General features: G+C 42.9%; 1 protein-coding gene across 1 annotated transcript in view; it reads left to right on the forward strand.

The window, feature by feature from the left end:
• Positions 1-16,423, forward strand: part of LOC127587347 (collagen alpha-3(VI) chain-like) — a 179,681-nt gene that overhangs the window by 72,918 nt on the left and 90,340 nt on the right. The window contains 2 exon segments of the mRNA XM_052008828.1: positions 9,906-10,502; positions 15,041-15,637. Coding sequence (XP_051864788.1) covers positions 9,906-10,502; positions 15,041-15,637 — 1,194 coding nt within the window.

A 16,423-nucleotide genomic window follows, 5' to 3' on the forward strand; every position in this document is an offset into this window, starting at 1 on the left:
TAAGTTTTTCGATTAGTGTGTGTGGCTTTTTATGGTAAAGCTCTGAGTACTTACACCAGTTCTCTTAGATCTGTAGAAGATCCAGTCTACAGCCATTTAAGTAGTGATTAGATTGAATGTTGAGTACCATTTCAAATTCCACACAGCAATAAAGTGCACCTTAATTTACTGCTGCTGGTTAGCAACTTTTTTAAAAACCAATTACAATGGTGCAACATGAAGGCTAATAATGCAGACATTCCTCAAGATTGAAAAGGAGGTGTTGCATTAATGTCCTCTTAAAGAGAGGAAGAGGGAACAACATCAGGAAGCAATCTGTTTGTCAGTTTAAATTCTGTGGGGAAAGTGAGTTGGTCTGAATGTTTACATCCTGACATTTGACTTCTAATTCATCAGGATAGATGAAGGAGAAATTTGGCATTGGAAGGGATATTTGGGGTTATAGTAGCAACAAGAGAGGAAGATTCAGAGGAGGAGTGAGTAAAATATTCGCAGTGTAATAAACAATGTGAAGTTGGGGAGAGGGAGTTAGACCCAGAGTCTCAGCTGGTCTTCAAGATGTTAGCTCAGAAATTCATCATAGTGCATATAGCTGGACACACTAACATCTGATATCCCATCATCATGTTCCCTTTTAATTTGCTTGTTAGTAAAGAAGAGGAGAAAGTGAGGCAGTAGAAATTCTGTGAAAGATAAGGGGAAGCTTCTTCTGCTCTCCTGCTATAACCTTGCACACTTCTTAGCTCTGCTGCACACTCTGGAAAACTGTCAACGGCAGAGCAGGAGCATTGCAGAGGATTTTCTGAACTTGTATAAAATGCTGGAAACACTCAACAGCTCACACGGAATCTGTGGAAAAGGAGAACGAGTTACTGTTTGAGGTTGAAGACCCGATTGATTAATGAAAAATACAATGATTTGTTATCCTCTGGCATTGCTCCCATATCAAAGGAGGTTTGGATGGTTAGTGCATGAGCCTCTGCATTTTCCACCCCTATTTCCCCAGGTGACGTTGGATGCAACCCAACCAGGCTGGATATTTTTTCTACTTTGAGGACTGCCACCCTCCTAAGTACCCCTGATTTATTTTCATGCCAACCCTTATTGCCATTACCTCTTTTAATGGGGCACTGTCATTATCCTCTTGGCTGGTGAACCAGATGCAAAGTGATTATTTAATAATTCTACCTCCATAATATCTTCTTTTTGATCCCTAATCAGCTCACCTTTTTGTATATTTGTCTAGTTTCTTTCCATTTACAACTTGATAAATGTTCTTGGCGTCTTTTTTGTTAGCCACTAATAATTCTGCTGTCCCTTGTATTCCCCTTGTTGCATCCTGCTGAATTGTCTACATTGATTGCAGTTCTCCACTGTATTGCAACCTTACAAATGTCAAATACCTTTTCCTGTCTCATTTTAATCACTAAATTATTCGTTACAAATATTCATGTTTGATTTTTTTCCTCATCAGCTGAAATAATACCAGACCTAATGATATTGTTGTCACTCATCCATCTCAAATGAGCCATATTTTGTTCCTCAGAACTCTTGTTGTTGATCTGGAAAGTTCTGTCATACACTGTTCAGAAATTTATCTGCAAATCCATTCTCCTATATCCTTCAAAGCATTTTCTGTCTGCAGCATGCACTAGCAGTACAGCAATAATTAATGAACAATTGTTCCTTAATTCTAAGTATCTTGAGCTTGAACCTTTGTGAACATCAACCTTTTCTTATGTACTAATAATATTTTCCATTTAATGTGGCCACACCGCATCCTCCTTCCCTTGTCATTCCTGAGTATATTCATTGAATAATCACACTTGGCTCATTTTTAAAAATATGCATTGTACAATAACAAGTCTATTATGTGACACTGCAGCTAGTGCTACGCCAAGAGGCAGCATTCAAGGACCTTGGAGGAGACCTCTAACTCTATACCAATATCTGATGAGGGTTGGCAGTTTGAGGTATTGCTGAACCTTCACAATTTCCTCCCTCAGTTTTAACAACTTTGGATTCATCGCTTCTGGCTAGTTGCCCTGTGCTAACTTCTAAAATCTCATAATTGTATCTGTTTTTATCTGGCACAATTTTGGTCTTTACAACCTCTTTTTTTAAAATGCTATTACCCAGGCAACATTCAGCAACATAGACCCTCCTTAGACAATCTTGAATTTTAATTCAATCTATTTTCCTTAGAATCTTCAACTATTTGATCCAAATCTGAGTCCTTTAATTGTTTATTCAGTACTGCCACCAGATTCTAATTTCCTCTTCATTCCTATCTTTCTCAATACATCGAGGTCCAAAACAGAAAGTAACAACAGGGTGAAATATATAAACTGGAACCACACAGCAGGTCAGGCAACACCTGCAAAGTGAATCTGTTTGCCTCCTATGCTAGATATTAAATATTTCGAGGGTGAAGATGATTTCATTCTCAGCTTGGCAAATTCCTGTCTCTTACAGGGCAAGTAGGAGATGAAAGAACAGTCATAGATTCATCGAGTCAGGGAGTTGTACAGCATACAAACAGTTCTTTTGGCCCACTGTATCTATACCAACCATGCTGCCTATCTACGCTACTCCTACTGGCCAGCATTAATCCCATATTCTTCCATGACCTGCTTATTCAGGTACCTGTCCAGATGCTTCTTAAACATTATTCCTCTTCCTGCCTCCACCACCCCCTCTGGCAGTTCATTCCAGATATCAACTACACTTTGTGTGGAAAATGTACCCGTCAGATTCCCTTTAAACCTCCTCCCTCTCATCTTGAACCTATTGTCGTGATGTCATCTGCAAAATTACTAATCATGCCACGCTGGAAACCAGACTCTGACAAACTACCCAATCTATGCCTCTCATAATTTCATATATCTCAATCATGTCACCTCCCAGCCTCCTTTGCTTCAGGGAAAACAGACCAGCTAATCCAATCTTTGCTTTTAGGTCAATCCCTCCAATCCAGGCAACACCCCAGGGAATCTTTTCTGCGCCTTTTCTAATTTAACCATATTTTTCCTATAGAGTGGCAACCAGAATTACATACACTATTCCAAATGTGGCCTATCCAATGTTCCTTTAGGGAACCTACTTTCTCCTGAGCTTCCTTTTTATTTTTAATATAGTTATAGAACCTCCTCTCGATGCTCCTTTACCTTATTTGCCAGGAACCTCTCATGTCCCCTTACCCTCGTAATTTCTTCCTTAAGAGTCCGACTATACTCTTTAACCTCTCTTGGGGACTCATTTCATCCTAGGTGCCTATAGCTTTTTTTCCTGACCATACCCTCAATACCCCTCATCAAGCAGGGTTCCCTAATCCTGCCACTCCAACAGGAACATACTGGCCCTGATTTATTTGGACCTCATGTTTGAAAACCTCCCACTTGCCAGATGTCCCTTACTCTGCTAATATCCTCTCCCAATCAACCTTTGCAAGTTTGTCTGATGCCGTTGAAATGAGCTTTCTCCCCGTTTTGGACTTTAATTTGTAAACCTGTCCTGGCTTTTTCTATGAGTATCTTGAACCTAATAGAATTACAGAATATTGAACCATACAGCACAGGAACAGGCCCTTCGGCCCACAAAGACTGGCCAAAAATGTTGCCAATTTAAAGTGCACGTCTTCCTGCATATGGTCCATATCCCTCAATTCCTTGCCTGTTTATGTGCCTGTCTAACTTCCTCTTAAACATTGCTATCATACCTGTTTCCACCACCTCCACTGGCAGCGCGTTCCAGGCATCTTTCACTCTCTGTGTAAGAAAATTTACCAGACAAATCTACATTAAACTTTCCCCCTCTCATCTTAAAGCCACACATTCTAGTATTTGACATTTTGACGCTGGAAAAAAGACTCTATCTCACCTGTCTCTGCCTCTCATAATTTTATATACTTTAATCAGGTCGCCCCTCAGCCTCCAAAGCTCCAGAGAAAACAATCCACTTTGTCCAACCTCCCCTTGTAGCTAATTCACCCTAGTCCAGGCAACATCCCGGTTAACCTCTTCTGCACCATCTCCAAAGCCTCCACATCTTCCCCGTGATGCAGCAAACAGAACTGCACACAATACGCCAAATGTGGCCGGACCAAAGTTTTATGCAGTTTCAATAAATTGTGTTCACTGATCTCAAAGTACTCCACTACTGTCAGATCAACCACTTGCCGAAACTCATTTAAGAAGAGGAGGTCAAGGTTAGCCACTTCTCTTGTGGGGCAATTTACATATTTGTCAGAAAGCAATCTTGCACATGCTTAACAAATTCTGAGCCATCTAATCCCTTAGCACTAGGGCAGCCCCAGTCAATATTAGTGTAATTACAGAAGAAAAGTTCTGTGATGGAGTAGGTCAAGAATGATAAAGCGATGTAAGGAATGAAATTGGAAGTCAGAAAGAGTAGTAACGTGACAAAATGAAGATCCAGGTCTGGAGAAGGCATAGAAGTGAGTAGCAATTATTGTTAACATGGAATAAATAGGAACAGTCCGCACTCTTGAGTTTGGTGTTGAGTCAGGCTGGCTGTTATGTGCACGATTGATAAATGTCATGCTATTTGTTGAGCTTGCAATGAACTTTGTTCAAAGAATACAGAAGGCTTCTTTTCTGCCTCTGTCTTCGTTCAAAACTGTTTCAAATCATTTTATGGTTTTTTTGAAAGTTATTGAAAGAGAAATAAAAAAGGCTGGAAAATTTGAGGAGATCATATAAAAGATCTCTGAGGAAATGTAGAGAGTTACCATCAGAAGTCAATGTCTTTTCATGAAAGCATTTAATCTTAATTTGAGCTCACCCTGCCCAACCATTTCCATCCCTCCACCCACAGCACATCAGCCCACGCATCCTCTGCAATTTGATCTGGGTCTCCATTATTACGTGAATCCCTCAGATGTGCCTGTAGCTCACCAATCTTTTTCCTCTTTCTCTCTCCATTGGTACTGCCTGAACTCCTGTTCTGCTGTCTCCAGTATTCCCTGAACTTGCATCAGAGTTCCTGCTTTTGTGCAATTGTAATTTTCTTTGAAATCAGATATGTACTTTGTACTCTTCTCAAAATTTCTTTAGCAAAATTACTTCTGCTATACCGTAGCCTCAAGTAGCAGTTTGCGGTTATGGGTCACTTGTGTTTACCATAACATTTTTTGCACAAAATACAGTTTGAACCATAGACCATAGAACCATACAGCACAAAACAGGCCCTTCGGCCCACCATGTTGTGCCGTCCATCAAACCACCCTCACACTATCTAACCTTTTCCTCCCGCATATCCCTCTATCTCACATTCCTCCATGTGCCTATCCAACAAACTCTTGAACCTGTCCAATGTATCTGCCTCCACCACCACCCCAGGCAGTGCATTCCATGCACCAACCACTCTCTGGGTGAAAAACCTCCCCCTGACATCTCCCCTGAACCTCCCACCCATAATCTTAAAGCCATGCCCTCTTGTCTTGAGCATCGGTGCCCTGGGAAGGAGGCACTGGCTGTCTACTCTATCTATTCCTCTCAATATTTTATATACCTCTATCATGTCTCCTTTCATCCTCCTCCTTTCCAGTGAATAAAGTCCTAGCACCTTAAGCCTCTGCTCATATTCCATACGCTCTAATCCAGGCAGCATCCTGGTAAATCTCCTCTGCACCCTCTCCAACGCCTCCACATCCTTCCTATAATGCGGCGACCAAAACTGAACACAGTACTCTAAATGTGGTCTCACTAGAGTTTTGTAAAGCTGCATCATCACTTTGGGGCTCTTAAACTCAATCCCACGACTTATGAAAGCTAACGTCCCGTAGGCCTTTTTAACTGCTCTATCGACCTGTGAGGCAACTTTCAGTGAACTGTGAATATGAACCCCTAGATCCCTCTGATCCTCTACACTGCCAAGTACCTTGCCATTTACCTTGTACTCTGCCCTGGAGTTTGTCCTTCCAAAGTGTACCACCTCACACTTCTCTGGATTGAACTCCATCTGCCACTTGTCAGCCCAGCTCTGCATCCTATCAATATCCCTCTGTAAGCTCCGACAGCCCTCCACACTATCCACAACACCGCCGATCTTAGTGTCGTCCGCAAACTTACTAACCCAGCCTTCCACCCCCTCATCTAAGTCATCTATAAATATCACAAAAAGTAGATGTCCCAGAACTGATCTCTGCGGGACACCACTAGTCACTGCCCTCCAATCCGAGGGCACTCCTTCCACCACAACCCTCTGCTTTCTACAGGCAAGCCAATTCCTAATCCACACAGCCAAGCTTCCCTGGATCCCTTGGCCTCTGACCTTCTGAAGAAGCCTACCATGAGGAACCTTATCAAATGCCTTACTAAAATCCACATAGACCACATCCACCACACTACCCTCATCAATCTTCCTGGTCACCTCCTCAAAGAACTCTATCAGGCTTGTGAGGCAAGATCTTCCCTTCACAAAGCCATGCTGGCTGTCCCTAATCAGTCCATGATTCTCCAGGTGTTCATAGATCCTATCCCTTAGAATCCTTTCTAACAACTTACCCACCACAGATGTAAGGCTCACCGGTCTGTAATTCCGTGGACTATCCCTACTACCTTTTTTGAACAAGGGGACAACATTCGCCACCCTCCAATCCTCCGGCACCATCCCCGTGGACAACGAGGACTCAAAGATCCTTACCGGCGGTTCAACAGTCTCCTCCCTCGCCTCTCGAAGCAGCCTGGGGAAAATCCCGTCAGGCCCCGGAGATTTAACTGTCTTGATATTATTTAATGACTTCAACACATCCTCTCTCTTGATATCTACAACCTCGAGAACATTACCCTTACCAGCACTCCCTTCCGCGTCATCAAGACCCCTCTCCTCGGTGAATACCAAAGAGAAGTATTCATTGAGAACTTCTCCCACTTCCGCCGCCTCCAGGCACATTCTCCCACCTTTGTCTTTAATCGGACCTACCTTTACCCTAGCCGTCCTCCTACCCTTCATGTACGTGAAAAAGGCCTTGGGATTTTCCTTAACCCTACTAGCCAACGCCTTTTCATGTCCCCTTCTAGCTCTCCTCAGCCCTTTCTTAAGTTCCTTCCTCGCTACTCTATATTCCTCACGGGCCCTGTCTGAACCTTGCTGCTTATACCTTATGTATGCTACCTTCTTCTCCCTAACTAGTCATTCCACCTCTCTCATCACCCACGCTTCCTTCACCCTGCCATTCCTTGTCTGCCTCACCGGGACATATTTATCCCTAACATCCTGCATAAGATCCCTGAACATCGACCACATCTCCATGGTACATTTTCCTTCAAAAAGGACATCCCACTTTACACTCCCAAGTTCTCTCCTTATAGCCTCGTAATTAGCCCTTCCCCAATTAAATATCTTCTTGTCCTCTCTGCACCTGTCCCTGTCCATGACAATTTTAAAGGTTAGGGAGCAATGGTCACTGTCCCCCAAATGCTCACCCACCAATAGATCCTTCACCTGTTCCGGTTCATTTCCTAAAACTAGATCTGGCATGGCATTCCCTCTAGTCAGCCTGTCGACATACTGCATCAGGAATCCCTCCTGGACACATTTAACAAATTCCGTCCCATCTAAACCTTTGGCACTAAGCAGGTTCCAGTCTATATTTGGGAAGTTGAAGTCTCCCATTATAACAACCCTGTTATTTTTGCTTCTCTCCAATCTGCTCCTCTATATCTCTACCGCTACCAGGGGGCCTATAGAATACTCCTAGCAGAATAACTGCTCCTTTCTTGTTCCTTACTTCCACCCATACGGACTCTAGAGATGATCCTTCTACAACATCCATCCTTTCCGCAGCCATAACAGTGTCCCTGACCAGTATCGCCACCCCTCCTCCTCTTCTCCCCCCTTCCCTATCCCTCTTAAAACACCGAAAACCAGGAATATTCAATATCCACTGCTGCCCTGACGTCAGCCACGTCTCAGTAATAGCCACAATATCATAGTCCCCCATACTTATCCAAGCCCTCAGTTCATCTCCCTTATTCCTGACACTTCTTGCATTTAAGTAAACACACTTCAGTCCATATACCTTACTACTTTTAGAGCCTGTATTCTGCTTCTCCTTCCCCAAAGCCTCTCTACCTGTTTAATCTAACTTTTCCCCATCCCCTTCTTCCTCTGACCTACTCCTCCGGTTCCCTTCCCCCTCACAAACTAGTTTAAACCCTGCCGAACCACCCTAGCAAACCTAGCCGCAAGGATATTGGCCCCCTTCTGGTTCGGGTGTAACCCGTCCTCTCTGTACAGGTCCCACCTTCGCGAGAAGAGATCCCAATGATCCAGAAATTTAAAACCCTCCCTCCTGCACCAACTTTGCCGCCACGCATTTATCTGCCAGCTCCTCCTGTTCCTGCCTTCACTATCGCGTGGCACCGGCAGCAATCCCGAGATTGCTACCCTTGAGGTCCTGTTCCACAGTCTTCTGCCTAACTCCCTGAACTCGCTCTTCAGGACCTCATCCCCCTTCCTACCTATGTCGTTGGGGCCAACATGGACCACAACTTCTGGCTGCTCTCCCTCCCGCTCAAGAATCCTGTGGACATCCCGGACCCTGGCACCTGGGAGGCAACATACCATCCAGGATTCATGCTCACTGCCACAGAACCTCCTATCTGTTTCCCTGACTATTGAGTCCCCTATCACTACCGCATGTCTCTTTCCCACCCTTCCTTTCTGAGCAGCAGTACCAGTCCCAGTGCCAGAGGCCTGGTTACTGCAGCTAGGCCCCTGCAGGTCATCCCCCTCAACAGCCTCCAAGGCGGAAAACCTGTTACTGAGGAGAACAGCCTCCGGGGTTCCCTGCTCTGTCTGCCTGCCTGACTTCTTCTCCTTCTTCTTCTCCTTCTTCTTCTCCTTCTTCTTCTTCTTCTTCTTCTTCTCCTTCTTCTTCTTCTTCTTCCTCTTCTCTCCCCTGACAGTCACCATTCTATCTGCATCCTGAACCTCAGATGTACTTGCTCTAAGGGGGGGTGACTGCCTCCTGATGGACTCCCTCCCTTATGCTGCGCAGTGTTTGTAGCTGCGACTCCAGCTCATCAACTCTGAGCCGAAGTTCGTCCAGCCTCAAACACTTACTGCAGATGTGGCCATCTTGGACTGCAGCAAGGTCCACGAGTTCCCACATCAAACAGCTGCAGCATATGACCATGTCCTCCATCTGACTACCTTGTTTTTTTCCCCCAAGTTAATCCCACCTACAAATCTATAATAGACAACAGGTAAACCTTACCTTTACCGACTTACAAGCTACTTACCCTCCTTGCCCCTTCACGCCGAAGCCCGACCACTCAGCTGCCTCTCACTCCGCTGCCCGCTCTATAGGTTGTTTGCTTTAAGCTGCCCGCACCGCGCCTGCGCAGTCCAGCCCCCACTCGACTACTTAGAAAAAAACTTCTAAAACACTTACTAAAGAAAGTGAAGAAAGGATTGATGAAAATTTGCCCTCTGTCTGATGTCTGATACTTTAAAAATTATTTTCTCCATTATTGTTCCTTTATCTAAGTCCTTTCATTTACTGTGCTTTTTTTTCCTCACAAATGCTTCATTTTGTTACCTATCTCCTCCCAATCTAGTTTAATCCCTTGCCTCACAATGTTACTTAACCATTGCATAAGAACACTGGTTTGAGTCCTGCTCAGGTCCAACTTGGTCCATCCTATCTGAAATTGACCTCAGTACACCGAATCTGAAGGCTGCATTCCTTCATTGTGTCTGAGGTTGCACAGGAGAGGAAATCAGGGGACAACACTGAGGAAGATAATAACCTAACAAGACAAATGTAATTCGAAGAGCAATGATAATTTGGGCTTTGGGTGGTTTCACGAACACTGCTTTATTTACCCAGCAATGTTGGGGTATAAAACATCAATCTGTTCCTGCATTTCTTGCAGATGCTGTTAAGAGGGATGTTGTATTCCTCATTGATGGATCAGAAAACATCAGACCTGCATTCCAATCAATTCAAAGATTCCTCTCCAGAATGGTTGACAATCTTGATGTCGGAAGTGACCGAGTCCGTGTTGGTTTGGTTCAGTACAGTGAAGATCCCAACGTCAACTTCTACCTAAACAGCTACTCCACTAAAGAGGATGTGAAACGAGCAATAAATAATGTGGGGCCAAAAGGAGGGCGAAGAGCCAACACTGGTAAAGCACTGGACTTTGTCAAGCAGAACGTCTTCACCAGATCTGCTGGGAGCAGGATGGAGGAAGGTGTACCCCAGTTCTTGATCCTCCTCACTGCCAGCAGGTCAGCCGATGACGTTGGTCGGGCAGCCCTGGATCTGAAGGAGGCAGGGGTAGCACCTTTCGCCATTGGTTCAGGAGACACAGATGACAGTGAACTGGTGCAGATTTCACTGTCCCCTGATTATATTTTCAAGGTGCCTGATCTACGGAATGTGGAAACCCTGCAGCAACGTCTGGGCTCCCCACTGACAACACTGAATAGGGATCAGATAGTTCAAATTCGAAGAATAGTTCTTGGAGGTAAGAATATCATTTCCAGTTTAAAGAAGACATATCACATAGGATTATAATGCTGAATTATTAATTTGCTAGAATCATAATCTAATGTATTGTAGTATAAATTTTTCCTTTGGTGTGTGTGGCTTTATATTGCAGAATGTCTGAGCACTGATTGTTGCAGGTGAGGAAGTTTCTTTGCTGAACTAGTATCTACGTGATAACAGTTAGTGTTTGTGCTGAGTTATTATGAGATTGGGGAAGATAATTATGATTTTAAATCTTAGTGCATTGGATGGAATGAATTACAATGGAGCAATAGTTCCATTGAATATTAGCAAGGGATTAATTTTTCTTCTGTGAATCTGAAACAGGAAGTAGCTAAAATGTGATGTCCCTTTACGCCTCCATAATCACGGTGAAGCAATTCTACCCCTAGTCATCCAATTTTACATGTCCATTTTACTAAGCCTTATTGTTAAATTGACTCGTACGATTGACCCCAGTCATGGAAACTACATTTCGGTACTTTCACTTCCTCAGTGGCTGAAGCAGACAAGAGGGAAAAGGAAGAAGAATAATAACTTATCGTTCTTATAATTGGGATAATTTACACATTTGATCTGTTTTTTGCCACCTGTCATTCACCTTCACTCTATCATTAGTGGGGACATTCACTGATGATTGCACAGCATTTGGTTCTGAAATTTAATTGGGCTAGGGCTATATGCCACAAGACCCAGACCATATTGGGGCTGGGAGTGACGAACAGCAAATAACACAACTACTGGTAGCCAACAGTCAACTACTCCTTGAGATTCAGCAATATTATAATTCCTGAATCCTCCTGCACTCACATCCTTGGAGTTACTATTCAATAGAAATGTATCTGGACCACCCATGTAAATATTGTGACTACAAGACCAGGTCAAAATCTTGTAATCCTACAGCAAGCAACTTCACAAAGCTTTCCCACCATCTACAGGACAAAAGCAGGATTAGAAAGTACATTGTACATAGAACAGTAAAGCACAGGAACAAGTCCTTCAACCCATCATGTCTGCACCAACCATGATGCCAATTTAACTAATCCCATTTGCCTGCACAAAGCCCATATCCCTCTCTTCCCTGCCTATTCATGTTTCTGTATATATGCCTCTTAAATGTTGTTTTCAAATCTACTTTTACCACCTCTCCTGGCAGCATGTTTCAGGCACCTACCACTCTCTGTGTAGAAAAAAAAGACTTGCCTCTTAAATCTTTAAATTTTTCCCCCTCACTTTAAGCCTTTGCCTCCTGGTATTTGAGATTTCCACCCTGGGAAAAAGTCTCTGACTCTTGACCCTATCTATGCCTCTAATAATTTTATAAACTGCTATCAGATCACCCCTCAGCCTCCAACAGTCCAGAGAAGACAATCCAAGTTTCTCTAACCTTTCCTGATAGCTGATACTCTCTAACCCAGGTGATTAGAAAGGATGCACCCTCTCTAACGCCTTCACATCCTGTAGTGTGGAGACCAGAACTGCACTACAGCTGCAACATGACCTCCCAACTTCTGGACACAATGTCCCAACCAATGAAGGCGAGCATATCGTACCCTTTCTTTACCATCCTATCCACTTGTGTTGTACTTTCAGGAAGCTATGGACTTATTGTACTCCAAGACCCCTCTGTACATCAATACTCATAAGGACCCTGCCATTAAGGGTATATTCCAGATTGACCTGGAATGCATTCCAGTTTGTTGGATGAGTGCAACTCAAATAACATTTTAGGATATTGACCCTATCTAGGACAAAACTCCTTGCTGGATCAGCACTTCACCTGCCTTTCTCAACATTCATTCTCTGCAGCACTGCCTTACCATTCACCAAGTGCACTGCAGCAATTTGCAAAGTCTGTTTAGGGAGCTAAATCACAACCAGAATTACTGAGTCAAAGTCCAAGAATTCACTACTGAATAGCCCTATGTATGCACCTTCACTTCATTGATTGCAGGCAGCTCACTAATGCTTTCTTAAAGGCACTTAGGGATTGGCAGTAAATGCTGGTCTTATTCAAGCTAGAAAAAGCCTTAAAAGTCATTTGTTATCTATGCCCTAACTTGTATGCAATTCCAGCATCTATTTCAAGAACCCACTTCAATTATATTTCCTTGTTCTTTAAAATATATGGTGGGTTCTGTCAGAGGTTCCAATTGGATGTCTGGGACCTATGTGAATTTTGGGAAACTAAATCTTGGCACTCAATCCAAGACTGCATTGGCTTCTATGGCACTTGTAGGTCTATTGTTTAGTGTGGGAAGATTTAAGTAAGGTTTTTTTCCTGATTGCCTTCATTTAATGATGTTATTTATACTTTTATGTGCCTTTAGTTAGCTCTTTTTCTTTTTTGAATATTTTTAATTGTTTCAATTTTATTCATTTTCAAGTGTCTCAATGTCAGTGACATTCATAAAACTATTAAACGCAATGTCAGCTTTCATAGTTGGCAAAGTCCTGCCCCTAGATTTGCCGCTGTCAAAGGTACCAGGGCATTTGAGGGGTGTGGCCTCAATACTTTGCCATCTGAGGGCTGGTTGCCATCTGGACCATGTTGCTGGACTCCAGCAAGCAAGACTGGCTCTGCACTTGGCCCAAGTGGCTGAGGAAATGGACTGACCATGGCCATTCATTCTCTGGAATGGATCAGTCTGAATTTTTCAGCAAGTGTGCTATTAAAGTTTGGGACCCTCGCATGAATCTGAAAGTCCCAGACTTGCTGTTCCAGTTTCAGCAATGATTGTGTAAATGCACTCTGTCTCTGGACACCACCTGGTCAGATCTGCCAAAAGATCTTCAAGCCCATTCTTCTGAATGGTGATAGTATACTGTGAGGAAGAAAGGCAAGAATTATGTGTGTTACTTTTTAATTCTTTATGTTTGCCTCAGTGTTTTTAATGATTTTAGAATTCTTTGATTTAAATTATTTATGACAATTTTCATAGTCATTTTTTGATGTTACAGACCATTAAAAACTTTGGCAATCCTGACCAGTTTGACAGAAGGAAAGCTGGGGAAGTTTGTGGGCAAAGTTAGTCCTGACCCCTCCATGACTTATATTTATGACATTGTTCAGGGCTTTGCTGCTTGACTTTCCGACTGATTCAATCGGCAGGATTATAATCTGAGATGCAGAAAAGATAAATTCCAGGGCATGGTGACTGCAGTCAGGGGGCCCAGGTCGGGAAAAATCCACATTGTTGAGTGGAGCAAGTAGGGAAGACAGGAATTTAAGGAATCTAAATAGAAGGAATGTAGTCTAAAAATAAAGCCAGACCTTTTAGCAGTGAAGTTAGCAAATACAGAGAGTGGCAAAAACTTGGGAATCTCTTCCCCAAGCAACCGGTTATGCAAGATCAATTAGTTATGGAGTTATACAGACATGTAGCATGGAAACAGGCGCTTCAACCCACTGAGTCTGTGCTGACTATCAAGCACCCATTTGCACTAATCCTACACCAATCCCACTTTCTTCTCCTCATATTCCCATCAACTATCCCCAAATATTATCACCCACTACACAGTCCGGCAATTTACAGTAGCCAATTAACCTTCTAACATATTGTTGGTTTTAAATCTGAAATTGCTAGATTTTTGATAACTAAAAGTATTAAAACCTGTGAGGGAAAGACGGAATTAGTTCACACGTCAGCATGGTTTTATTGAAGACCAGAACAGTCTTGAGGCACAAAATGTCCTCGGACTGTTCTTGTGTTTCTAAATGGTCATGGAAGCTAATGCCATAAATAATTGGAAAAGGGAGTTGGACAGGAGTTTTAGAATGAGGGAAATGCAAGACTATGGAGCGAAAACAGGAGATAAGTATAAACATGTTGCAAGTTTCTATAACTACAGCAGAGCTAATAGCTACATTGCAGCATCCCTTGGCTCAGACTGTGGCACCCTCGTCTCTCGAGTCAGAAGGTTGTCTCCTCAAACCTTATTGAAGCTTCTCAACACAAATTGAGCTGACTCTGCTGCACTGTTCGATGGAATCCTGCACCACCTCATGGCCGAACTTTTAGCAGCACACTATATTGAGGCTCTGCCTGTACAAGTAGGCTGGTCAATTAATAAAAAAAAATTGTCTCAAACGTTTATTCTGTAGTGCAAACAGATTTATTGTTAATGAGAATTTTGTTTTGTGCAAGTTGCAGCTGCAGTTGGTAAATGTTGGTAAATATTTGTATTGGCTATAGAGCTATGGAATATGCTAAATGTATGATAAGTGCCATGTATTTGGGGATTCTTTCAACATTGGTATAAAAATTGCATGCAGTGTAAGATAGCAATTCAAATAGAATTGAAACACATTTACCAGATTGGGGTCAGTTCACAAAGTTAAAGCTATCCTATAATGGTTGGTCACAAGATGAAAAAATACACTTGAGGATCCTCCTCTGACCTAATATTCCTGTTTAAATAAATACAGCCCCTTTACTCAACCATGCAGTTGTGATCTGGTGGCTTCAAGTAACAAAGACTGGGTAACAGAAATTTGTTCTCCATTTCCTACAGATGCTGTTAAGAGGGATGTTGTATTCCTCATTGATGGAACAGAAAATGTCAGACCTGCCTTCCAATCAATTCAAAGATTCCTCTCCAGAATGGTTGACAATCTTGACGTCGGAAGTGACAGAGTCCGAGTTGGTTTGGTTCAGTACAGCGAAGATCCCAGCGTCAACTTCTACCTAAACAGTTACTCCACTAAAGAGGATGTGAAACGAACAATAAATAATATGGGGCCAAAAGGAGGGCGAAGAGCCAACACTGGTAAAGCACTGGACTTTGTCAAGCAGAACATCTTCACCAGATCTGCTGGGAGCAGGGTGGAGGAAGGTGTACCCCAGTTCTTGATCCTCCTCACTGCCAGCAGATCAGCCGATGACGTTGGTCCGGCAGCCCAGGAACTGAAGGAGGCTGGCGTAGCACCTTTCACCATTGGTTCAGGAAACACAGATGACAGTGAACTGGTGCAGATTTCACTGTCCCCTGATTATATTTTCAAGGTGCCTGATCTACGGAATGTGGAAACCCTGCAACAACGTTTGGGCTCCCCACTGACAACACTGAACAAGGATCAGATAGCTCAGATCTATACAACGATTCTTGGAGGTGAGAAGAATATTTCACTGAACCATTATTTATGAGATAACAATCAGTGTTTGCATTAAGCTGATTTGAAATTGGAAGAGATATGTCTGATTTAACAAAAAAATCAAATTTTCTGGAATGAAATACAATGGGGCCATTTCCCAATTGAAAATGGTTTGGGAGAAAATTTTGGGTGGACTTGTAACTGGAAGTAGGCAATAGGCTGCTTCAGTGTGAAAACTGATGTCCAACATCCATGGTTGGAGCTTAGTTTCAAGACTCTGTTAGACATGCATGAAACAGGCCACATAACAAGTTGGACCCCTTGGTCCCAGATATTCAGACCTTCAAATGTCTCTTGAAGGGGTCATTGGAGACCATTTTATAGTCATAGTGTCGTAGAGTTGTACAGCATAGAAATAGACTCTTTGGCCTACTGTATCTAGGTGACTATCATGCCTATCTGTTCAACAACACTCCTGAGCTCCTTGTCATTCACTGTGTATGTGCTGCCCTGGTTTAACTTTCCAAAATGCATCTCATTGCACTTGTCTGAGTTAAATTCCCATACCAATTTTCATGTCATCTGCAAACTTATTAATCATACCACCAACATTCTCATTCAAATCATTAACTTATATGATAAAGAAGGGACCCAGCACCAATCGTTATGACACACCACGATCACAGGCCTCCAATTTGAAAAACAATCCTCCACTACAATCCTCTACCTCCTATCACCAAGCTAATTTTGTATCCAGTTTGCTCACTCTCTCTGGATCACGTGTTCTAATCATCTGTACCATC

Source organism: Pristis pectinata, chromosome 1 (assembly GCF_009764475.1).
Source record: "Pristis pectinata isolate sPriPec2 chromosome 1, sPriPec2.1.pri, whole genome shotgun sequence".
In the NCBI taxonomy this organism is placed as follows: Eukaryota; Metazoa; Chordata; class Chondrichthyes; order Rhinopristiformes; family Pristidae; genus Pristis; species Pristis pectinata.